This window comes from Mirounga angustirostris, unplaced genomic scaffold (assembly GCF_029215605.1).
Source record: "Mirounga angustirostris isolate CCGP_5_RB_7025 unplaced genomic scaffold, mMirAng1.0.hap1 SCAF_7, whole genome shotgun sequence".
NCBI lineage: Eukaryota > Metazoa > Chordata > Mammalia > Carnivora > Phocidae > Mirounga > Mirounga angustirostris.
The window spans coordinates 62,599,138-62,624,323 of NW_026991715.1; the positions used below are offsets into that span (position 1 = coordinate 62,599,138).

The 25,186-nt window shown below is 40.5% G+C and overlaps 1 protein-coding gene and 1 long non-coding RNA gene across 10 annotated transcripts in view; one reads left to right on the plus strand and one right to left on the minus strand.

Annotated features, from left to right (window-relative positions):
* Positions 1-8,527, minus strand: part of SSBP2 (single stranded DNA binding protein 2) — a 288,797-nt gene extending 280,270 nt beyond the window's left edge. For 3 of the 8 annotated variants that reach the window (XM_064596317.1, XM_064596314.1, XM_064596313.1), the window contains exon 1: positions 8,371-8,526. In XM_064596317.1, coding sequence (XP_064452387.1) covers positions 8,371-8,432 — 62 coding nt within the window. In that variant the 5' untranslated portion in view covers positions 8,433-8,526. Of the gene's footprint in view, positions 1-8,370 lie in introns of all 8 variants that reach the window. The other 5 variants (XM_064596315.1, XM_064596316.1, XM_064596318.1 and 2 more) reach the window with 4 other exon arrangements.
* Positions 8,528-8,784: 257 nt separating this feature from the next.
* The window catches only part of LOC129046438 (uncharacterized), a 142,778-nt gene continuing 126,376 nt past the window's right edge, over positions 8,785-25,186 (plus strand). For both annotated transcript variants that reach the window (XR_008507736.1, XR_010413110.1), the window contains exons 1-2: positions 8,785-9,324; positions 10,488-10,552. This is a non-coding gene — a long non-coding RNA (uncharacterized LOC129046438). The remainder of the gene's footprint in view (positions 9,325-10,487; positions 10,553-25,186) is intronic.

The window sequence follows — 25,186 nt, forward strand, 5'->3', positions numbered from 1 at the left end:
TCTCTATATTACCCTACTTTACTTTTTTTTTTTTAGCACTTATGAATATCTGACTGTATTTATTTACTTGTTTATTGTTATGTTTTTCCTTCAAAATTGAAAGTAAGTCCCATGAAAGGAGGGGTCTCACTGTATTCTCTTTATACCCTCAAGATATATCTTCCTTACCAAAAATCTCCAGTTTTGCTCAGGCAGCTCAGGTACAGGGGAGAAAGGTTTCCAATCCAGAGGACGAAGATGACTGACTTAGGCCAATTATGGTAATCCCATTACATTTGCCAGTAATTGGTTTAGGGTAGGGAATTTTACAATTCTCTTCAATAAGGCATAAGAAGATAGTGCTAAGCAACTTTAAGAAAAGGTTTTCCTCCAGATTAATGAGACACAAGAAGGAAAAGCCTTGCCTTTCCTCCTGCCTTTGACTTGGCTGTCTGAGGAAGTGATACTGGGAACGTGGTTTGTTGATGAGAGGGAAACCATGAGGAATGGCAAAGAAACTGAGCCTGAACCCTGATATTCTTGAGTCACTGAATCAACTCTGAAACTACTACTTCCAGACATCCTGTTACGTGAGATTTCTTTTTAAACCCTGATCAATTAAACCATTTTCTTAATACCTGCCGCCAAAAGCATGATAAACTCTTAAGCCTCTGTTTCTTCTGTAACATTAACAGAAAATAGCACCTAACAGTCTAGTGAATTCTTGAAGGGATTAAATGGGACAATGCAAGTAATGGGTCAAACAAACAAAATATTCAAATGATAGCATTGCTGTTTTTGTTAATATTAAAGAATAACTTTCTATGACAAAACTCCACAAGCTCTTTATGAAGTATTTAGGATTTTCTTATTTTTCAGAAAACATTTATTTTAATCCTATTAAATATAAGCATTTTTAATAGAATAATTCATTTACCTAGCTTTCTTCTATCACTGAAGTAGCTTTCGTTCTTTCTCAAGTTTGAAGTAGGTAAATAAAAGGAAAATCAAGCCAAATATCAGATCACTAAAGAAAAATAACCGTATCAATTTCAGGTAAGAGCCTGTTCTTGGCATCAACTCCTCTCTCAGCTTACATGCACAGAGCCACATATAAATTTTCATCTACTATTCTTACCTTCACAAGTATTTCCTCAGTATTTTAATATGGCCTAGATTATACTAATAATTAAACTATATTAGTTATTAAAACTATACTATACCTACAATTACAAAAAAAACTTTCAAAATAGGAAAAAAAAGTGTTATACTTCAGTCTCTACAATTTTTTCTGTGAACTATTTGTATGATATGCCACGAAGCAAAATTAATACAGAAGATCAAAAATAGGAGATAGCCAGGTCATTGGTTCAAGGTTACTCTAGCTGAATTGTGATTTCAAATGTTACGATGGCTCATTACTGTTGGAAAGATGTTTAGGGTCCGACATGAAAAAGAATCATCAAAATTCCTAAAATAAAATGTCAGGGTAGTTTCATCATTACTAAAAAGTGTGACACCAACTTAAGTGTCTCTTTTAAAGATGAAAAAGAAATGAGTATTAATTATTTCATTGCACTGAACTGTCCAGGCTCTTCTGAGTCCAGATAAATTTTTAGTTTTGACAATATTACAATAACTTGGGGCACCGGGTGGCTCAGTCAATAAGCATCTGCCTTCAGCTTAGGTCATGATCCCAGGGTCCTGGGATCGAGCCCCACATCGGGCTCCCTGCTCAGCGGGGCTCCCTGCTCGGCGGGAAGTCTGCTTCTCCCTCTCCCACTCCCCCGCTTGAGTTTCCTCTCTCGCTGTGTCTCTGTCAAATAAATAAATAAAATCTTTAAAAAAAATATTACAGTAACTATATTAGCTCCACTTTTCAAAAATCTTTAAACTATTAACCTACTCTGACAAAAACTACCAGTTACCCATTATGACCAAACATAAATTTGGGCAGCCTGTAGGGCTATTAAAAGTCACCTGGAAAAACTATTATTCCCTGGGTGGACAATTTTCCACCTGTTTTTCAATGTCCTCACACAGTGAATAAGATATATAGTTTGGGGAAGGTAAGAACAGCCTCTAATATTTCTCTAATATTACTAAAAACAAGTAGGACATAAATTTTGGTGGACCACTCTTCAGATCATTTTTGGTGGAATACATGGTTTTGGTATAATAGTTGAGTAACTTTCACAGTCTTACTCATATTAAGTTATATACATATGTTACAAAACCTTACATGAATAGATGTTAAATATGTAAATTATATACAAAACCAGATAAGCAAAGTTTAAAATCGAAATATAAGCACTTATTTTTTATTCCAAACTCTCTTCAGATATTAACAAATATATCTTATTCTATTGCTCCAATGCTATTTTAAGTCCTTCCCTAAGGAAACAATAAGTTATTAATAAAATTAATATTTTAGCACATTTACAGAGGCTCACATATTACAAATCAACAATACATCACCAGCAAGCAAATGTTTTATCATTCCCATACCAATGTCAAAGCAATAATGTACACACAACAGTAGAGAATATCTCCACATATTCCAAAATAAAATTATAATTATCTTCAATACGTATTTTTAAGTTATATAGTCCAAGAATTACTATCATGTTTTCTAAACCCAATACATTAATCCTCAATCCTATACCCCAACATTAATGTAACCGTTGTGATCTCTATAGAAAAAGATTCTAAATTCAAAATTATTTTTCCCCAAATTTTACTTTTAACTCTAAACTACAGGGTTGAAATGTTAATAAACTGCAACCTAGGCATTATTTCAACCCCTGCCCACAGTGTATGTTTTAACTGTAAAACAAAATGATTCTATTTTCTAGTAATAATTAAAGATGTGAGATATATTTGGTCCACTACTACAGAGAGAATAAAATTTAATGATATTTTCATCCTAATTTGGTTTTATATGGCAAACTGCCTCGAAAGCGTGGGAATAAATTTTTCATTTTTTTCTTTCACGGCACTGAAAAAATACATTACAATATTAAAACTATTTTTAGAGCCAAAAAAATCTGTGGATAAACAATACTAAAATTTAACTCTCAACATCTTACATATTTTTTTCTCTAGGTTTGTTCCTTCAAAAAGTTGGTTTTTAGGTTCCTCTACAATAATGGAAAAGAGATCAATCAATAGAAAAACTCTCATAGCTAAGATGACATGTTAGATATTATTTAATATTTTGGAGTAAACATTTTGGGGATTGGGAAGGGTAGAGTCAATGTAATACAGAAAATTTCATTCCCAAAAAAGTATTTGTTAACTAGTTTTAGAAATTGTGATTTAACTGTTAAATGCCCATCAAACAAGTTTCTGAAGAGATTTGCATTACCTCACTTGTCTTAACTTTATTTCCTTCAGAAAGGAAGAAAAAAAATTTTACAATTTTTTTAGGGGAGTGACAATAATAAAAAAGGGGGGAATAAGGTGATGCTGGAAGATACTAATCCCTACAATTGCTCTATTATATGGAGTGGTATTTAAATGTTCATTAGACTTAACCATTTAAAAATAAGCATAAGGTATTTGTTTCTTGGTATATTCAACTAAAAGATTCATAACTGAAAAACCAAAGTTACTTTTCAGAGCCCCCGGTTAGATGCACAGTTTGATTTCCATAGTTTCTCACAAGTTTACTTAGTATGATGTCACTGTTTGGTATGTGTATCTTATGTTTAACTTTGCCTTATAGAAGATTCATCTTTCCGTGCTATTATATAATTTTAAAAGATGCAATTAGTTTAATAAAAGTATTAATCACCACTCATGTATTTACAGTTGCCAGTTATTCTTTCTGTGGCTATGTGGGATACAGTATGGCTTAAAGTTAAGCAACGTTTCATACAGTGTTCACAGCTACAATGTCTATCTAATTTCAAACCGTAAGAGGTCAAACAAAATTCCTGCAAGAAAAAATCTGAAGAAACAAGTATTCTTCATTATTTAAGGCTTCGAACTTTCACTCCTAAAATTTCTATGCCTTGCCCACACCACACACAAATCTGCAGTCCGTCAAAATGGAAGGTATAGGGGCGCCTGGGTGACTCAGTCGTTCAGCGTCTGCCTTCGGCTCGGGTTGTGGTCCCGGGGTCCTGGGATGGAGCCCCGCATCGGGCTCCCTACTCGGCGGGAGGCCTACTTCTCCCTCTCCCACTCCCCATGCTTGTGTTCCCTCTCTCACTGTGTCTCTCTCTGTCAAATAAATAAATAAAATCTTAAAAAATATATATATATTGGAAGGTATAAGCATCAAGGTGCACCAAGGGTTAAGAATTCATCAAATCTTTAAAGTCTGTTATATCTGATTATGTAATATCGTTCCCTACCTGTAGCATCCTACCCTAGATCAGGAAGGCAATCTGGTATACCAAAAAAATACATCTTTCAGTTTTAACCACAGGTTCTAAAGGTAGAGAAATCTTTGTTGTAACAAAACAATGTGTCCCTGGCTGAGTTACTTAACGTCAGAGTTTTAGTTTCCATATCTCTTTAATGGAGAAAAAAAATTACTATGTTCCAGAATTGTAGGGAAAATTAAAGAAAATATACATAAAATGCCAAACACAGTAGGGAAAATTGTAGGGAAAATTAAAGAAATATACATAAAATGCCAAACACAGTAGCTGGCATATAGAATGACAAATAATAATTACTGTTTTGTTGTCATTGGCTATTTTTGAAATACAACTAAGCTAGAGAATGTGGAACTCAAACTTCCAAAGTCCTTATTTTGGAGGTCATAGAAAAAAAATGTTTTCCACACCCTGAAAAAAATATTCCTTTGAGTCTAACATCTTCATTTATTCAACAGTATTTATTTGGTGCTTTCAACATTTAAAGGCCCTGTCCTTAATGTCAGGGATACCTCCGAGAGGAAATTAGAAGTATCATCCCTTGCCCTCAAAAAACTTACATTTTAGAAGAAGCTAGACATTAAACTAGCAATTATATAGTTACTTAATTATAATTGTGATCAGTGTTACAAAGAAAACCTGCTAAAGGGGGAAATGACCTAACACGATCAGAATTTAAATTTCTATGCAAACATCCCACCTCCCACCAAGGGTTTTCAATCACTCCCTCTATAATTAAAACTAATCCAACTCTTTGTATAGACTTAATCCGTCTGGACTTTAAAACAACAAAATAGGGGCGCCTGGGTGGCTTAGTTAAGTGTCCAACTCCTCATTTCAGCTCAGGTCATGACCTCAGGGTCTTCAGATGGCCCAGCATTGGGCTCTGTGCTGGGTGTGAAGCCTACTTAAGGTTCTCTCTCTCTCCCTCTCCCTATGCCCCTCCTACCCCCATCTCTCTCTTAAAAAAGAAAAATTAAAACAGCAAAATAAGCAAATAACCTGACTTTGGCCGTTTTTATGCTCAGAACTGTACACTGAAACTATAGCCACTGTATAAAACCTACAAATTAATTTCAAGTATTCCACACAGTAAGTTATTAATGAAAGAGAAAGCAAAGATAATAATACAGGTAAGCACTTGTCAGCTCTCCGCCATGAACTCATTAGAAAACACATTTCCTGACAGATTATAAAACCAGTATTTTCATACGCATGCTATTATTCAAAACTCATTTTTTTCAGAAAGTTTTTATTAAAACAAAATAAATATGTACACATATTTATTACTGAAAAAGAAGTTATTTCTGTGATTTTTAAGATCAGAGCAATTCTAACTTTCTTACTAAGGGAGAATTCTTTTTTGCTCAGGTACCTTTTAAAATATGCCACCTTAATTTTTTTTTTTTAATCTGGTAACATCCGCTTTAAAGACAAGTTCAAGATTCCTATCCTCAGAAGTTAGCACACTGTTGTAGATTAGTGCCATTAAACCCCCAAGTGAATAGTAAAGGGGAAAACTGAGAGATCAACTCTCCCATCAAAATGAAACTAAGTTTATTCTATAAAATAGAATCTACCTCAATGTTTGTGTTAGATTCAAACAACATTCACCCAGAAATTAATGCAACAATTAACCCAGAACAATGACTGTCAATTCCCCAAAAGTGGCCTCTTTACCTTCACCTATATTTAGGTTCATAACGCAAACTAGTCCAGGATTCCTGCTGCCAATTACAATGAATGGAAGAAATATATTTAAATCAAATAGCACCATCTAGCAGAACCCTCACCACTTTGCTTTCAAGAGTAGATATTACTTGGTGTTCAGTTTGGTAGACTGGACAGCAAAAGTGGCAGTTATTTGTTTTCATGACAGAATCACAGAATTAGGCTAGAAAGCACCACAGACACATCACATTCTCATTATTATCTCAGATAATTACAAAAAAAAATTTTTTTTTTTTTACAAAGTTATCAGGATACAGATTAGATTCAACCATTCCTGGGAGTCTAACTAAAATCCAAGATTACTTTGATTCTCAAATTCAACCGCTCCCAAATGTCTCAATACATTTCAATTCCTTCACTCTCAGTAATATGAAATCCCAATACTCTGTAATCATTAAAACATCCTGTTTTTAATCTTATCAGATATATTACAACCAAATGATTAATGCACAAAAATTGGGCTGTTATTTCAAAACTTCAGTTCTAGTAACTTGTTTCTTAACCAGGCTATATTACTGTCTTTTGTATATTTCACAGCACATCAACTAGTTCCTAAATGTAGCTCCTCAGAAAATACCTCTGGAAAAAAACAAAACCAAATCAGCATCTCTCCGTTAAATTTTTTTGTTTGTTTTGCTACATCAAGGCCTGCCACCCCTAAATCTTATGGGAATTGTGTGTTGCTGCCAACACGAAGATTAGGAAATGTTCCCATCCCTAGGGCACAAGAAACTTTCAGAAGACTACCAACTGCCTAAAGGAAGGAGGTAAACTCGGTCTTCTGAGTATTTGGTTTTTATTTACGAAGCTATTTCCAAGCGCAAGGTAACCAAAGTAGCTCTTCGGAGATGCTCTCAGACTCTCCCCCAGTCTGAACCCCCTCGGAAAGGCAGAGCGCGTTCAATGACAAGGATAAGCCTCACCCTCAGAGAGGAGGTGGTTACTGGGAATCACCGATTTGCTGCACAGAAAAGAGGGGTTCTTCCCCAGTGGTCACAGTCACTATCCGCTCTCATTTTTAGTAACGACCAAATCACCGTTACAAGTACGTAAGAATAGCAGCGAACAGCCCTGCTTCGCAGTGTGCCGTGACGGTAGCATCCCGGGCCGGGAGGGGCTCTCTTCTCCCCCGCCTCCTCTGGGCTCCCACCGGAGTCAACACCTGTATCTCCCCACCTCAACGTTTCTCCCCTTCCGGCAAATCCCTTTTCGGACCACTGCTCCCCGCGCACCCCAGACGACCTTCCTCCCTCCGGCCGCTGAGCTCACACAACTCCCACTCCGCGCGTCCCACGACCACCGCCCCGCGGGGGTCGCCCGGCCCGCCGCCGGGGCAGCCGCGGCCTCCCGACGTTTGGGAGGCAGTAAGTCTCCAAAAAAAGTTCTCCAGCCGCCGCCGCGGAGTTGGGTCTGCCGGGGAGGCAGAAACGCCAGCCTGCTCCAGCAGATCCCGCTTCTCGCCTGCACACTTTTCCTCCCCGGGAACTCGGCCCTTCTTAGGCTCCCAAACTTCAGCGGCGCCCCTGGCGCCGACCACCCCTGACCCGCGAGGCACGGGGCACCACGAACGGCGCGTCGCTTCGCCGGCGGTAGAAAGCCCCGACGCCCCCCCGGCCCACGCCCGCACACGCCCTCCGCGCCCCGCGCGCGTCTCCGCGCCCCGCGGGGCCCCGCTCGGCCGCTCCGCTCCCGGCTTCCGCCCGCCGCGCGCCCGGCACCGCCGCCCTCGCCTCGCCGGGCGATCCCGGCCCCAACCCCAGGCGCCGGAGCGCCGGCCGCGGCGCCCCACGCACTGCCTGCCCCGACCCCAGCCCGCCCCTCCAAACACCCATGGTCCCACCGCGAGCCCTCCTTCACGCAGCTGCCCCCTTCCGCCCCGCCCGCGACCCTCGGCAGCGCTCCGGGTCCCCGCAGCCCCGGACCCCAGCTCTAAAGTTACTTTGCGAGGAGGTGAACCCGCGGGTTATTTCCCCCAATCACCCAAACAAGTTTCCATCCTTGGCACCAGCACCGCCACCGCCCCCCAGCACACGCGCTCCCTCCCGCCGGCAGCCCCCCAAGGCCGCCCGCCCCGCGAGAGCACCTCCTGGGAAACAGCCGCTCCCCGCACCGCACGCCCCCACCTTGTGTACCCCTCCCCCTGCCAGCCCACCCCCGGCTCTCCCCGGGCGGAGAGTGTCTGGGTCTGCGTGTCTCCGAGAGAGTGTGCGAGTGCGTGCGTGTGTGTGCGCGCGTGTGAAGGCGGAGGTGGGTGAGAAGCGGAGACACTTACTTCTCCCGGGCCTGGCTGTCGGACGGGACGGCGCTGCTGTTACTCTTGCCTTTGCCGTACATGCTTGTGCCGAGAGCAGCTCCCACTGTCACGCACCTGTCAACCCATCACAGCCTCCCCGGGAACAGCCCCGTCCCCATGGCGACCCACGCAGCCACCCCCACTATTGGCCGCCCCACGCCAAAGCTCCGCCCCCTTCGCCCAGGCAACGCGCGAGACTGACAGGCCTCCCCCTCCCTCCGGCCTTCCGAAGCGCGCGGTGGCGGCTACAGTCTAAGCGGCAGTCTCCTCCCTCCTTCCCTCCCTCCCGGGTTCCCTCCCTCCTTCCCTCTCCGTTCTCCTCCCTCCTCCCGCTCTCTTTCCCCCCTCCCCCCTCCGAACCCCGGCGCAAGGGGGGAATTAGAAACTGCTCTAGAAGGATTTTAAACAACTGGCTGTTCTCTCCGCCGCCGCCCCTCCCCCCGCGCCGCCCGCGCTCGGCTCCTCACTGGAGAGAAGGCGCCGGGAGGAGGGGAAAGTGCGGCCTGGAGTCGCTGGTAGGAGCCGGCGGAGCTGGAGCTGTGGAGGCCCCAGACTTCGGGGCGCCCGCCGAGTACACAGACAGACCTACGGCCCCAGCCTTCGTGGGAGCCCCCACCAGCCCCCTTTCCGGCTCCTCTCCTGTCTGTGACCCCGCGCCAGTACCCTGAATTGATCTCTGCAGCTCTCAGCCCTACTCCCTGGGGTGTCGCCCCCGGCCCCCCGCCCTGCTCCCAGAGGAATGGCTGGTGAGGGACAAACGCGCTGTTCCCTCGACCTTCTGTCTGAGCGACCCAGAGCGACTCGCCTTTCCTCCTGGGGAGGGACTGTGCCTCCGGCCCTCGGCGCCGCCGGGGTGGCGTCGCCTCGCCCCTAGGGCCGCGCCCTGCTTCCCAGGGGAACACCCTGCCTCGGGCCTGCCTCCCCTCTTTAGAGGTGAGCCTCCTCCCAAAGATGGCCCGTGAATCCTGGGGCCTCACTGGCCCCCTACCCTGGCCCCTGTACGCCTGGAGCCCCGTGGCCCACCGCGCAACAGCTCCCTTGCCAGAAATGCTGCAGAAAAGGGCTGCAGACATCCCCCTGGCCTGGTTTTCCAGCCTTGGTCGGTGATGCCTACTCTTCCTGACATTGAAGTGGAAAGGGCCACATAAGGCCTTAAAGACATCCCTGTCCTTGTCCATCAGAGTAGGCCCCAACACTCCTCCAAGGTGTGCAAAGTTGTGCCAGAGCTGAAAGGCTGCCTAAGAATATTTCTGGATCAAAGCCCCTAATCCCATTTCAGTAAATGTGCAGAAAGTTTCTGAGACACAATCTGGTTCCCGATAGAACTCCATCCTTTATCTTGTGGAGATCCTTGGATGCAAAATCAGAGTGCAAATGGGGTTAGAAAGAAGACATGGGCATCAAATAAGGAGTGACAGAGGAAGAGGGGTGCAGGTGGGGGTCGGACTGGGGGAAACATCAGGAAAGGATGAATAGATATGGAACAGCTATAGGAGGAGAGAGAAAATAGGATTTAAATTGGGAAAGCCACCTTTCTATTTCTCACACAGAGCTTTAAGCTTTTAGTAGTAGGACCCTAAAAATGCACATGGAGCTACAGAGATAAATGGAATGGAAAGAAATGGGTTTATATGGCCATTGACAGCAAATGATAGGAATGAAACATCAACAGAAGGTTAAGGAAGGGCAGTTAGTAAGAAAGAGAGACTGAGAAAAGGGGTTGGCCACCAAACATAAATCAAAAACTGGGAAAAAATGAAGAGGGACCTGCTATTCTAGTGTTAGATAATTTTTTTTTTTAATTGTCAAGGTAAAGTGTAAAAAGATGGAAAAGAATAAAAGAAATAGGATTAAATGAAGAAAACAATATGATAGCAAAAGAAAATGGCAAAAACAATAGAGGACTGACATTATGATAGAAAGATTTAAGAAAAATAAAAGTGCTTTTATTAAAAGGACAAAAATTCATCCCATAGAAGTGAGGATGAAGAAAATGAAAAAAAAAAATCACATAGGCTTAAGCTGATTAATTTCCAAGAGAAGTAATTTGCCATTTCTAATTCAAAATGCCTCTTTCTGTTTACAATGAACCATAGTGATTTGGTGGTGGAGACATGGCATTCATGGACTCAGAAGAAGCAGAAGGAGTGATGCTGAGCAAGTAAGTCTCTCTTTTGATGAACTTTAGCTCAAAATGCTCAGATATGTATAAGGCTGCCACTGTTTACAGACTCTACCTTCAGAGTTAGCATATGTAATTTGTTGTTCAATTATCAGCTTCCATTGGCTTTAACCCAGAAAATTATCGGCATCTCAAGACTCCACGACCCATAGAACACTCCCTATAAGTGACTGCTTAGACAATGCAGTCAAGGAGAGAGCTATGGCAGCTGCTAATCCATGCTCCTGCCCACACTTGGACTAAAGTAAATTTTCCATTAAAGACCAAGAGTGGGCTTTGTACTGTTATCTAAAAACAAATTTGTTATTATCCTTGCACTGGTGTTGGGATTCTCTATGGTTCTTAGTCATGGCACATTAGAATTACCCTAGGAGGATTTATTTTTTGTTGGCTTTTGTTTTAAATACAAGATCTGGGACCCCACCCCAAACTAACTAACTCAGAAATTTTGTGGATGGATGCAGGCATCTGTATTTTTTGTAAGCCCCAAGTGATTCTTATATGTTACTAGGGCCGCTTAACTCTGCTCTTCAGTATCCATTTTTTTTTAAAGATTTTTTATTTATTTATTTGTGGGGGTGCGGGAAGAGAGAGAGAGCACGAGCAGGGGTAGGAACAGAGGGAAAGGGAAAAACAGACTCTTCTCTGAGCAAGGAGCCAGATGTGGGGCTCGATCCCAAGACCCCAAGATCATGACCTGAGCCAAAAGCAAATGCTTAACCAACTGAGCCACCCAGGCGCCCCTTCAGTATCCATTTAAAGACAGCCAATGGGGGCGTCTGGGTGGCTCAGTCATTAAGCGTCTGCCTTCGGCTCAGGTCATGATCCCAAGGTCCTGGGATCGAGCCCCGCATTGGGCTCCCTGCTCAGCGGGAAGCCTGCTTCTCCCTCTCCCACTCCCCCTGCTTGTGTTCCCTCTCTCGCTGTGTCTCTCTCTGTCAAATAAATAAATAAAATCTTTAAAAAAAATAAAGACAGCCAATGGACACCATCAGATCTCAGAGCAAGATTTTTAGGTTGTGATTATATATAGCAAATGACCCTCCCCATGCAAGGCATTAAGAGATCTTTACAGAGGACTTTACTTTCTACCCACTGAGCCAACAAATTTGTTAATAGGATGAAAATGTATGACCACATGTGTTCTTATAGTACAAGACCACAAATAGCTATGGTTTAATTTACTATTTCCTAAAGAGAAAGGAAAACAAAGAGAAAACAAGAGAAGCTATTTCCTGTCTACTGCTGCCATTTATTCATTTGATTAGTTTTTACTCATATATTACATGGAAGAGTCCTTTGAGTTATGGCATCATTTCTGATATTTAAAAAATAAATAATAGATCTGCACAGTAGGGTATGGAATTCAGAACAATTTGGTCTTAGTATCTAGAAGGAATAAAATGCTAAAAGGTCTTAGTTCAGAACTTGTCAAGTTAATGTCAGAGTTAACTTCACAAGAGCGTTATTATCCAACAAATATACTAAGTGAAAACATGACTATTCCTATACATGGTAACCTTAAAGCTTCAGTGGTAGTCAAATCAATTATCATTAAAACATCTCAGCAGCTATCTGAACAATCTCTGTTTTATTTTCCTCTTAATGTTTACACATGTAAGTAAAATGCTTCTTTGCCCTTGTTCAAATTATTTTGAGTACAAAGAGTGTTCTTTGCATCAGCAACTGTATCTCATGGGGCCAATATTGTAATTAATGAGATTTGAAACACATATTCACAGCCAAATTTGAGATCCCAGACACAGAATTGAAGATCCATTGTTTTGTTTGTTTTCATTTTTAAGAAAGCGGAAGATAGGAGATTTAAATCTTCTTGTAAAGAACCACAGTATATTTTTTTAGAAGTTACTGTTTCGTTTTGCTTTTTAACCTCACACATAAGGCTGATTAATTTTGGGAGGCTGGATTTAGGGTAGGGGAATGCTGACTAGCCACCAGAATGAAACATTTGCATTTGAAGTTGATTTATTTTCCTTTTTACCTTATTCTTTCAGATATAGAACACCACAATTACTCACTCATTATGTCTTTCTCCCCTGCCCTGGTTTTGTTTGTATATATATGCACAATTTTGTCTTTTTGGAACCTGCATCTTATTCTTAGAAAAAGTCTTTATCAATTTAAAACAGGCAGTTTGTTATACCACCCTGCTAAAGCTCTAGATTGACTATACATTTCTTTGATCTTAATTTTTTCTGTAAAACTTTAATAACATCCATATTCTTATAGTGCATGGAACTTCAGAAAAGATTTCCCTTTGCTATATAGAACAAAGAAACTACTTCTTTACATTTAAATAGAAACTAATGGTGAATTTAATTATTTACATCACATACAATACTTAGCATGTTAACTTTAAAAAGAAAAACATTTACGGGCACTTGGCTGGCTCATATCAGTGGAGCAGGAGACTCTTGATCTCAGGGTTGTGAGTTCTAGCCCCACACTGGGTGTAAGGATTCCTTGAAAATAAAATCTTTAAAAAAAAAAAGAAAGAAAGAAAAACATTTAGAGTAGAAAATACTTATTTAGAAAAAATAAAATGAACTATTTAAACATTAAAATTCATTAAAAGACATTTTCTTGTTTGGGGATAATTTTTACAAAGGACAAAATTTTTCTATTATTTGTTTGTTTCATAAACTAGTTCATAAAAAAAGTCCTTACTTACATTCATACCACTTTTCATTTCAAATCATTTAACAGATACCCATTTATTAATACTCAGTATATCCCTATTAATTAGATTTTCCTAACCAGCTTTTTTAACTGGGTAAACTGAGTCCTAGAAAGATTTATTAGCATGATCTGATCCATAAAGAAAACAGAAATAGTTCCAGGATGAGAACTCTGTGTTCCTGGCTGACAATCCTGTTCTCAGACCACGAAGCCACACCTCTTTCTCTCAAAAGTGACTATTCCACAGAGGAATGTGAGCAAGCTCTGAGATGTTTGTCACTCAAACTACCATATGAAACTTCACTCCTGGGCAGAAGAGACTAGCATGCTTAGATTCACAAACTGCTTACATGCCATGTACCAAAGTAATTCAATGAACACAGTCATTACAACAGTAATACTATGCAATGTGGTCTCTTATACCAGAATAATAAATGAAATGGGGCCTCAAATTAACATTATTTGACACTGTTATTGGTTTAACATCAGTTAATTTGAGGCAATGAGTGTTTTCTTAACCTATTGCCCTCGATTTTTAAAGTCCCACCTTAGCTATTCATAAACATTTACCAATGGGTTAGGAGAGACAGTGAACAAAACTACTGGTTGTAAACAGTTCCATCTCTCTAGAGTGCCTAGTCCTTTTTAGCACCATCAAGATTTGAAATTTAGTAGCTTGGAAAAAAAATAAAATAATCCTGTTATAAAAAAATCATACATAAGCTGAAGATGATGAAAAGTGAAAAAAGTAGGGCTACCATGTATTGCAATTTCACACACTTTAGCACATTTTGCAAAACAAATTCCAAGTGTTGCAATATTCACTGGCTGGATTTTTGTCATTAAATGTTGAAAGTTATGTAATAGGAAGTGTGCCAAAGAGTGTTCTTTATTCAGAAGTATTACTATATTTTTTTAGTGCATTCCTAAATCTTCACAATGGTTTTTCACCTCCTAAGGTTATGCCAATATGATGTCTTTGCACTGTTGGATTTGAAAAAAGCCCCAGTCTCAAGAAGGAGGCTGTGCAACATTCCATGCAGTGTCATTTCCTTCTGTTCAGAATGGAAACATGGGGGGGTGGAAACTACTACATTTGTTTTTCATAATTTTCTAACATAATTGGGTCCTCTCAATGAAGTATGGCAAAAAAGGAAGTTGACAAATTATGCCACTATTGTGTTTTATTTATCTTCATATAGTTTAAGTATAAGGGGTCAGGATACATTTTTAACTTCTTTAGCTGTATTAAAAATGTATTTCAGGTATTTATTTATCTTATAAGATAAATATGAGAAATATACTTAAAAATATATTTAAGGTGCTGAATATAGTCATTGCCAACAGTAAGCTATATGATAGAAACAATCTTACCAAGGTCATGTATACTTGCCAAAGATATAGAGGGTACGTCAAACATTTTATTTAGGGGTACCCAAACAGTCTTTGAAACCAGTTGGGGCTCCATCCTATATATGGTAGTACCTGAAGATTTGTAAGTATTCTGTGGTGGTGGGACACCTGGGTGGCTCAGTTGGTTAAGCGTCTGCCTTCAGCTCGGGTCACGATCCTAGGGTCCTGGGATCGAGTCCCATATCAGGCTCCTTGATCAATGGGGAGCCTGTTTCTCCCTCTGCCTGCTGCTCTCCCTGCTTGTGCTCCCTCTGACAAATAAATAAAGAATCTTAAAAAAAAAAAAAAAGTATTCTGTGGTGGTAATTGCTCCCTGCTAGCATTATCGTCATTAGATTATACATGTACAAACCAGATTCGTCAGACAAATAATTCTATAATCTCATTATCATCAGCTTTCCAAACTCTTCAGGTCCTTTTCCTTGGACCTAAATTCTTGAGGCAGAAGATTTTAAAAGGATTCCCTGCCACATGGTGCTGAACTATTGACTACTTCATGACAAATCTCCACTAGCCTCACCCAGCTTCTAAGACCCAAGTTGTCTATGGTATTGGGGGCAAGTGTTAAGAAAGTTAAGAAATAATACATTTTTGGGGCAGCTGGGTGGCTCAGATGGTTAAGCGTCTGCCTTCGGCTCAGGTCATGATCCCGGGGTCCTGGGATCGAGCCCCACATCGGGCTCCCTGATCCTTGGGAGCCTGCTTCTCCCTCTGCCTCTCTCTCTCTCTCTCTGTCTCTCATGAATAAATAAATAAAATCTTTAAAAAAAAAAAAGAAATAATACATTTTTGTGTTATGATCTGCTAGTACTGCTCTATGCTTACCTCCTACCCTATCCTCCCTCTAACTTTCATGGGATTTTTTGTTCTTGAGGAGAACCTTAATCACTGTCTGATCCTGTGGACACTACTTAGGGCTAACATTGTTGCTTTGCTAAGTTGTTGCTCTGGGTTAAGGAGAGTTTTGGGCAAGGACACTGACCCATAGAATATTCTTCTTTTGTACAGTGTTTGAGGCTGAGGTTCCCAGAAATTAGAGGCTTCAGCCATACTGTATCCATTTACTCTGGCTCTTCTGTCTGGTTCATGTTCTAGGAGGGAGGTAGAAAAAGAGCTTACTCTGGTAATGAAAGTAAGTAGTCTGCCGAGAAAGGTGGTCAAGGAAGAATCCAGGTCTGGGTACTTTCTCCTCTGCCTCTGAGGAGTTACCCCTGTATCCCAACTTTCCTGCACTGCTTCCTTTGTTCTTGCCTTGGCTCTTGTGTCCTTTTAGGAGGTATCAGCTCTGTTCTATAGTTTGGTTGTTTTCTTTATTTTAAAAGAGCATTTGTGGGTGCCCGGGTGGCTCAGTCGGTTAAGCATCTGCCTCCAGCTCAGGTCATGATCCCAGGATCCTGGTATCGAGTCCCACATTGGGCTTCCTGCACAATGGGAGTCTGCTTCTCCCTCTCCCTCTGCCTCTCCCCCTGCTCATGCTCTCTCTTTCTCAAATAAATAAATAAAATCTTTTTTTAAAACAAGAGCATTTGTCATTTGTGGCAGAAGGAGATACATGTCACATCCATGTCTCAAGAACTTCCTAAAGACCTAGAGAGCTCACTAAAGGGCTGTGAGAGGAGGAGGAGCAGGGGAGGAGAAGGGGGAAAGGACTGTATCTCCTCGACTTCTACCCTATGCCAGATGCTCCAAAGGGCTTTACTACATAACCTCCCACCTTTCCATTTCTTCTTTTACGTGTTCTTCCTCTCTCTTCCCGCTTCCTGTTCTTCCCCCCTCCCCAATCCCTGACAAAAGACAAAGGTGACAAAAATAGAGAAGTTTCATGGAAACATACTAGATTGAAATATATGAAACTGCTATGTTTGTAAGTCAAAAATGTCTAGGGGCGCCGGGTGGCTCAGTCGGTTAAGCAGCTGCCTTCAGCTCAGGTCATAATCTCAGGGTCCTAGGATCGAGACCCATATCAGGCTCCCTGCTCAGTGGGGAGTCTGCTTCTCCCTCTCCCTCTCCTTCTGCCCCTCCCCCTGCTTGAGCGTTCTCTCTCTCTCTCAAATAAACAAAATCTTTTAAAAAAATATTTGATTGTTCAGCAATGTTCAACTATGCAAGATTTCATTTTTGCAAACCACACCACAGACTTCTTAGGTATTAACAACACTAATATGTATCAAGCTTTACAATGCGCCAGGCACTAATGTGCCTCTTAATGTTTACTTTTTCATGTACTATGATTCTAGATGTACAAACTCCTTTGTGAATTCAGGTTAGATTAAATACAGGCAGGACCACTCAAGCAGGGTTTATGGGATCTTGCTTCAGCATGGTCAAGGGCAATGAATTCTGTTCTTACACCTAAACGTCCTGATGAGGCAAAATCAGAAACACCAAGCCACACCCTGCTTTATTTCAGCTTTGGCCTTTATCAAATACATCATTTCCTCCCATTTTGACTATTGTCAAATGGCTTGACCTTGGCTCACTATAGGATATTAAAAGAAGTGATTTGGTATGAATCTATTTCTCTTGATATTTAAAAGAGATCCATGTTCTCCGTATTCCTACTAGATTGCTCAGGTCATGTCTTCTTTCCAGTCTTCACCTTGTTCATTCCTTTCAGTTAATCACATTTCCCACATCTATGTGGCCTGAAATCTGTGATAGATAAAACCTGAAAACCAAGATCTTTGTTTTAATTAACATTCTGCCTAGGAAAAGGGAGACTTGGATCTCTGGATTACATCACCCTCCAGTTACATGATCACTGTAAATATGTGTCCTACCTCTGGAAATGGTAAAAAAATTGGTTCCCTTCATCTAAATAAGCAGATTGCAATTCCTTTGGGGGTTGTTTTGTTGTTGTTGTTGTTTGGGGTTTTGTTTTTGGGGTTTTTTTTTCCTGTGGGGTTTTCCTTTCCTGGTGGATTATTGTAGTTCACTGTTACCTTTCCTTCTTCTCTTGTTTTTTTTTTTGGCTTCACTTCCTCCTTCTATTGTTGTAGCTGTCTTTTTCCTCTCATCACTTTTCCTGTTGCCTTTCCAATTGGGTGGAGCCCCATCCAATTCACTCACTGTCTGGCTCTAGAGTATCTTTTATCACAGGGGAAAACAATCTTGTGCCAAATAGTTGGAATCCCTGGGGCATCAGAAGAAGGATCCCAGAGACTAAGTATCCCTAAAATTTTCCTTTATTGATTTTATGTTAGAATGAAATCCAAGGATGCCTAATTAGGAAAAAAAACTCGTTATGGCCTTCTAATCCCAGACCATTTTGAACTCTGACAGCAACAACATCCATCAAATCAAACAATGAAATCAACTTTGGTTACTTAGCATAATAGAAATAAACTTGTAATATTCTATTAGTGAAGGATCAATGTCTCCTGTCTTGAAAATAAACATCAGATCTTGGCCTCAACATTTATGTAGCAGCAGGAGACCATTATTTTGTGGCGACATTTGATTACATTGACATCAAGACAGATTTATTAAATTAATAAATAGTACATGATTTTCAGCCTTTCATTTCCAACCATCACCACCACCTCCCCTCCGCAAGGTGATCATCTAAAACCCTTCATCCATATTTTTGACTCCTTATTATCTTTGGCCTTTTATTTCCTTTTTGTTGTCATTTTATACTCAAATTAATTTTTTTAGTATCCATTTTTTCAGATGGAAAATTTTAATTGGATATTAAGAAGAAAGTTAATAAGAGAATCATCAAATTGTTAATTATTAAAATATTTTAGTGATGTAATATTTGAAAAGGAAGTATTTCAGATATGCTTTTCAGAGTTCTGAATGTGACTAATGGCAAAAGCCTACTGTTCCTGCTGTGTCTTCCTCTAACTTTCAACCTCAGGGCCTTTGCCCTGGCTGTTTCCTCTGCCTAGAATGTTCTTCCTTCTGCTCTTTGCATGGCTGTTTGTCTTTTTTCTCATACCCAAGTCTGCTGGAATGTCATTTCCACAGAGAGGCTCTCTCTAAGAGTCCTTTCTAAGTGTTTATTCCCCCATTCTCATTCACTCTTCATCCTGTTGTTCTGTTTTATTTTCTTTATCATCATATGTCACTATCTGAAAATGTTTATGATTTGAATTACTCTGTTGGCTTGCATAGTCCATGGGGGCATTGGTCTTGTACTCACAGTCATCCGTGAGTGACCTCAGGTCCTAGCTCTCTTAGATATTTGCAAGATACAGTCTTTCCAGCCCTTTACCCTACCCCTACAACCCAGAGGCTCCTTATATTCTTAGAAACAATAGTGACCGGACAGAGAGAATCAGCACACCTTCAGATTTTAGGCTTCTGCTCTTACTCCAATTTATTGTTCCAGCACCGAAACCAATTTAGCAGAATTTTGGTGAGCAGGACATGAAAGAGAGACATATTTTTCCTCTTTTATATCACCACAGATCTAACTTACTTGGAGTTCCAAGTGGCTTAGTGTTGCTGACAATAAGGAAATAAGTGGCACACAGCAGATTAGTTTTCAGTAATAAGCTTTCATCATGTCATTCTCCTGCTCAAAAACCTCAGTGCCCCCTCACTGCTTATGGGATAACTTTCTCTCCCATCAGATTTTTATCCAATCTGATTCATCAGTACCTGCAGCCTTCAGTATGTTGTAGTTATTTAGGCGTGTCTGTTTTCCCTGCCAGAGTATATACTCCTTGAAAATAGCCTGTTCATTCACAGATGCTTACACAATACCTACCTGTTGAGCCTTATATGAGCCTTGTATGAATATATTGTTGAAGAAGACATTTCCCTGCTTTCAAGCCTTACAATTCCTACCTCACTGTGTACCTTGCCTTTGGGAAGTGATTACTAATGTTTCCAGAATCAAATTTTTGTTCCAGTAGTTGAAGTCTGACAACCTGGTTTCCCTGCTCCATCGTTAGCTGTGGGATCTTGGCCAAGACACTTAACTTCTTTGTGCCTCAGTTTTATCAACTGTACACTGAGCTGTTTCTCCTATATGTTAGGGTTATTATGAGGACTGAATGAGGAAATGCATGTACCGGGTCTAGCAAAGAGCTTGGCTTATCATAAGTGCTTAGCAAATGTTTATGAATGTTTTCTTCCTCAGAGTTGGTGTATGCCCTACGTGATCTGTTACCTCTCAAATATACCTGGCACATCTGTCAACACTATATGACTTTGTACATGCAGTTCCCCTTGCCTGCATGACTTTCCCTACTCCTCTCCAACTCCTAACTCCTTTGAATTCTCTGCTCTTATAATTTATATCACATAGAATAAACTGCCTTTTACTAGAACTTAACTTTTCCTGTGTCTTGTCTCCCCAGTGAGATATAACTGCAAGGATAATACTGTGATTCTTTAGCAAAGCCCAAGATGGTCCTATATTAATAGCATGTATCTGCTATTTCTTATCTGAATTTAGTAACTAGAGAATGTAATGCCTAATTCAACAGCCTCTCTATATTGGTGGCAGTTGGTCACTGTGATGACATCATTTCAGATTTCATGGATTCAAAGGTGAAAACAAGAATTTTGATGTCATTTAGTCACATCTGCAAAGAGGGAGTTTCCACAATGTTCCTTAATTCCAGCAAAGAAATTCTTATCTTTAACTGTTAATACAATGTTAAGTACTTTTCCTCATTGAATCGGCAATGCAATGGGAAAAAAATTAAGTCATCCTCCTCCTCATAATAAGCCTGCATATACTTCAAGACAGTCATCAAGTAATCCTCTTCTCCCAAATGAACAATCAAAATATTTATTTGCATAGCTAATATCACAGACGGTCTAGGCAAATAGACAAAGTCTCTCTCCTGTGAATTCTGTTAGCTTGTAGTTCATGGTTTAGGCAACTGCTCTAGAGTGAAATAAAATCTTCAGAGACTTCTACTGGTCAATCAACACTTAAAATGTTTTTCTAAGCTACTCCTGGTAATTGGAATCTTTTAAGCATTTATTGAAGGTAGAATGGTAATACTTAAAACAACAGCAATATAGTTATCCACTCAACAGACATTGATTGAGCACCTACAGTATGTAGTATTGAGCAACACAGTATTTTGCTAAGCAATGGAGGGGATGCAAAAATCTGTTGGAAGCAGTAGCTACCATAAAAGAAAGGTACAAGACATTACTAAGGACATATCATGAGCTGGACACTGTGCTAAGTGCTGAGGATTTACAGATAAAGTTTCTTTCTTTGAGAAGCTCATAATCTAAAGAGGAATATAACAGTCTTATATTTCAGTATGGTCTTATAAGTGGTATGAAAGATGTTAGTGGCAATGGGTACTCTGGGGGCATGGAGGACTACTCCCTAGAGCTTGCTTGATGTTTGCATGGAGCCTGGACTGTGGAATAAGGTTTAGCTTGGAGCACCTGGGTCGTGCAGTCGGTTGAGCTCCAGACTCTTGATTTCAGCTCAGGTCATGATCAGGAGGTTGTGAGATTCAGCATTGTGTAGGGCTCCGTACTCAGTGTTTAGTCTGCTTGTCCCTCTCCCTCCGCCCCTCTCCACTGTTTGTGCGTGCACGCTCTCTCAGATAAATAAAAATCTTAAAAAAAAAAAAAAATAAAGTTTTGCTAAATTAAAAAATAATAATTTAAAAAAAGTGGGCAAGAGCATTTCATCAAAGGGAGCTGCAGGTACAAAGGCAGAAAGGGAAGAGCTATCGTGCACATTTCAGAAGCTACAAGGAATTTGCCTGAAGTGGAAAGACGAGATAGTTGTGGAGATAAAGCTGGAGAGTAAGCAAAGAACTGATTCATGAAGAGTTTTGTATGAGTACTATGAAAAAAACTGGGTTTAAAATCCTTGAATAACCTTGGGAAGCCACTGGAAGATTTTAAGCAGAGGAATTACCTGATCAGATTTGCAATTTAGAAAAATCACTCTGTTTTGTGAAGGAGAGATGGAAGAGTAGATGGAGGCAGGGAAGTGGAGGGGTTATTACAAGGATCCAAGTGGGAACTGATGAAAGACTGACCCAAGCTGGATGTAGTAAGGAATGGAGAAGAGAGAATCATATATGATCTGAAGATGGAAAAAAATGGAAACTGGAACTATGTGTCCTTTTCATAAGATTGGGCAAAGAGTATCTATCTGACCAACTTCTTAGAAGATTTAAAGTAAATATCCATAGATTTCACGCAGAAAAAGAGAGTTTACTGCTTATATTGAACATGCAAGTCCTTTAACTATAAATTACTTCATGTGATAGAACCAATTTTATTTTTCTGTGGGAATACATCTTTTCTATAATAATGGAAGTTGTTGGGGAAATCAGAATTTTACTGTTCAGGTTTTTAATGTATAAAGAGCTTCCTAGAATTCTTCCCAATAAACAATCAAAACTCCCCAAACAAACAAAAGTAAACCAAAAATTAAAACCACAACCAAACAAAAGAAAAATTATTTTTAAAAAAGATACATAGATAGATTCAGAATAAGGAACATTTCCCAAAATTCTGTCTTAGATCATTTAAACCTTGACCGGAAAAGCCTCCAGATCCTATAGAACTTGCCTGCTTTTGAAGGCTAGGTTCTCTGAAAGCAGAGTCTGAGCTGAGTGTGAAATACAGTATGTTTACTAGGCATCATCAGCTCTGTGAAAGGAAAAGAGAAGTAGGATTGTACAAAGAAAGAAGTCAGCCCCAGGGCAGGCCTGACAAAGCCTCAGCCAATCTGGTAGAGATCTCTAGAGCAAATATTATCCATCAGGGTGCCTTGTGTCTTGCCAAAATGGCCTGGCTTTTATACCCCCCAGTCTCACTCATCTGAGGAGAGCTGCCTCGAGGAGGACATGATCTCTGGAGTGGTGGCTCTTAGCAGCTGAGGCATCCCTAAAGATGCTGACACTTCCCATGGCTGGGTGGCGTGTCCTTCTTTGAAAGGAGAGCTCTGTGCATCCCACACCTGCACATGAGCATTTGGATGGAGCTCAAAGACAGACCAGGCCATCTTCCTGACCTTGGTAGAACTAAATCTACATCACTCCAGCCACATCTTTATATCTCCTACCCTTACAAGTGCTATTTTCAGAATTGTAGAAATACTGAAATGGTGTTGAGAAAAGAATTCAAAACTGAGTTTAAAGTTATTTACCAATAATAAAATACAAGTGGGAATTAAAACAGAAAAAAACAGAAAAAATGATATTGATGTGAGGACATTGTTCTCCTACCTTTCTGCTTGCATAGTGGAAATCACAGAATTAATAAAACATATGAAGCAATCACATAGCTTCATGGAATCTAGAACATTAGAAACTGACGTAGAACGCTCCTGAACCATGAAAGTCAACTGTGGTTTCCTTTCTCCATCCAGTCAGTTACAGACTTACTTGAGGGACCTTTCCAGAACATTTAAATTCTCTTTGCTTGAGTCACTAATAATTGAACAGTACTCATAACAGGAATACTGTCATGTAGAGATTATGGCACAAGGTACAAGATGGAAGGGGAGATAATTTTTAAAACCAATGACTAAAGAAAATATGGCTCATAAGAGTTTAGAATATCAGTCTTTTTCTTTTTTTCTTTTTAAAGATTTTATGTATTTATTTGAGAGAGAGAGAAAGAGCACAAGCAGAGGGAGGTGCAGAGGGAGAGGGACAAGCAGAAAGGGAGAGGGACAAGCAGACTCCGTGCTAAGTGCAGAGCCCCCACGCAGGGCTCAATGTAGGGCTGGATTCCAAGACCCTGAGATCATGATCTGAGCTGAAGTCAGATGCTTAACTGACTGAGCCACCCAGGTGCCCATAGAGTATCAGTCTTTTTCAACATTATGGCAGAGCAAGGGGCAGAAAAGAGTGAAGATCTTTCATTGTGATTCCTGTAACTTAGTACTATGTACTAAGTTCATAAATTCCTCATCCCTGAGAATTTATCTCTGTGGTTAAAACTTACTGATTTAGATTCCATAAATTTGTCATGTTGCAATAATACAGTTGTAGTGTGTCATTCTGGCTGAGAAAATATTTTATAATGATTTTTTTTCCCTGAAAAAAAGGAGCCTACTAATATTCTCCAAGCGTATCTGTAAACTTTGGGTCCACCTGTTATTTCCATAATGTCAACTGTAGTTAAGATCCATTATCACAGGCGAATAATGACTTACATTTTTTAAACTAATTGACATATTAACAGATATCTTTATTTTCTTGCATTATGCAAATTATTTAGAAAATAAATAATAAATAGCCTTTACTTCAAAAAATATATTTTTCACTGATTTGGATGGGTTTTTCTGCTCCTCTTTCACACTAGGAGCTTTATTGTAGTCCCATTGTAACTCCTCTACCTACCCCAACTAATGGGGTTCTGCATTCCTGCCTAGTTTGCCATGCTGTATACCAAAGAACCTCTGTCCATCCAACCCTAGGTAAAACCAGACTAGTGCAATAATATAGATGTGAGAAAAGGGTAGAGAAAAGGGGGGAAAGAAGCTCTGAAATGGGTAAATGACGATATCTAAAGTAAATATAAACCTGAATGTGCCCCCCAAAACATGTGAAGAGTAACTGTGCCTCACCAGTTTCCCACAAACACCTTGGTCTTTGAGTTTATTTCTCACAAACTATATTAGTTGCCTATGGAAAATAATGCACTTCAAATTTGTCATTCCTAAAAGTTGTCATAACTTTAAACAAATCCAACAAATAAATTTGTTAAATGCTTTGATTTTCAGAATACATATGTCTAACGAACAATTACATTAGATGCATTAACATTTTTTTTTATTTGTTGCAAAGGAGATCTTGGTCTTAGGCACTGCATCCATCACAATTGCCATGTAAGACCTCTGTGGCCCTAACCCCACCATTTCAGTGTTCACTGTTCCTACTGGACACTGGGTGCCAGAACCTCCATCACTGTCCTCCCTCCAAAGCCAGGAGCCTCCACTGCCACTTCTGCCAGAAAATGTATTCTGTAAGGCACCTCCTTCCTCTCATTGTTCTCTTCCAAAACAATTTCTCTTACCAGCAAGGTGGATTGCCTTCACCTAGGTCACAATTGTGCGTCCTTGTTATAAAACCTGGGGAAATGCATTAGGGCTTATGTGATGGGAGTCAGGACTCATGCTATGGGGAATTCCTCAAACACAGAAAAATTGCTCAAGAGGTGATAAGCAGCCACAAAAACCAGAGCATGGAAGGCAACCAAATACAGAGCTCAAAATTTGCGCATCAAATTACCGGTAGTGATGGTTAAATTTCCCCAGTCATGGAACTGGGGGAAATACTGCTTATCCCCGGGGAACTGGAGGGGAGTCATTTGAGTACTTCTTGCTGACATCTTTCATTGTGCTCCAGACTGTTCCAGATGGCAGGAAGTCCCTGCTCAGGCCTCTGGCTGGGACTTTCTCCAAAAGCTGACCCTCAACACCACACAGGGGCAAGCTGCCAGAGCAGCAGGGGAGAGACTCACCTACACAGGCACAACCCATACTCCAAACACCTTGGTGTTTAACTGACACTCAGCGGGGGGGAAAAAGAACAGGTTTTCAAG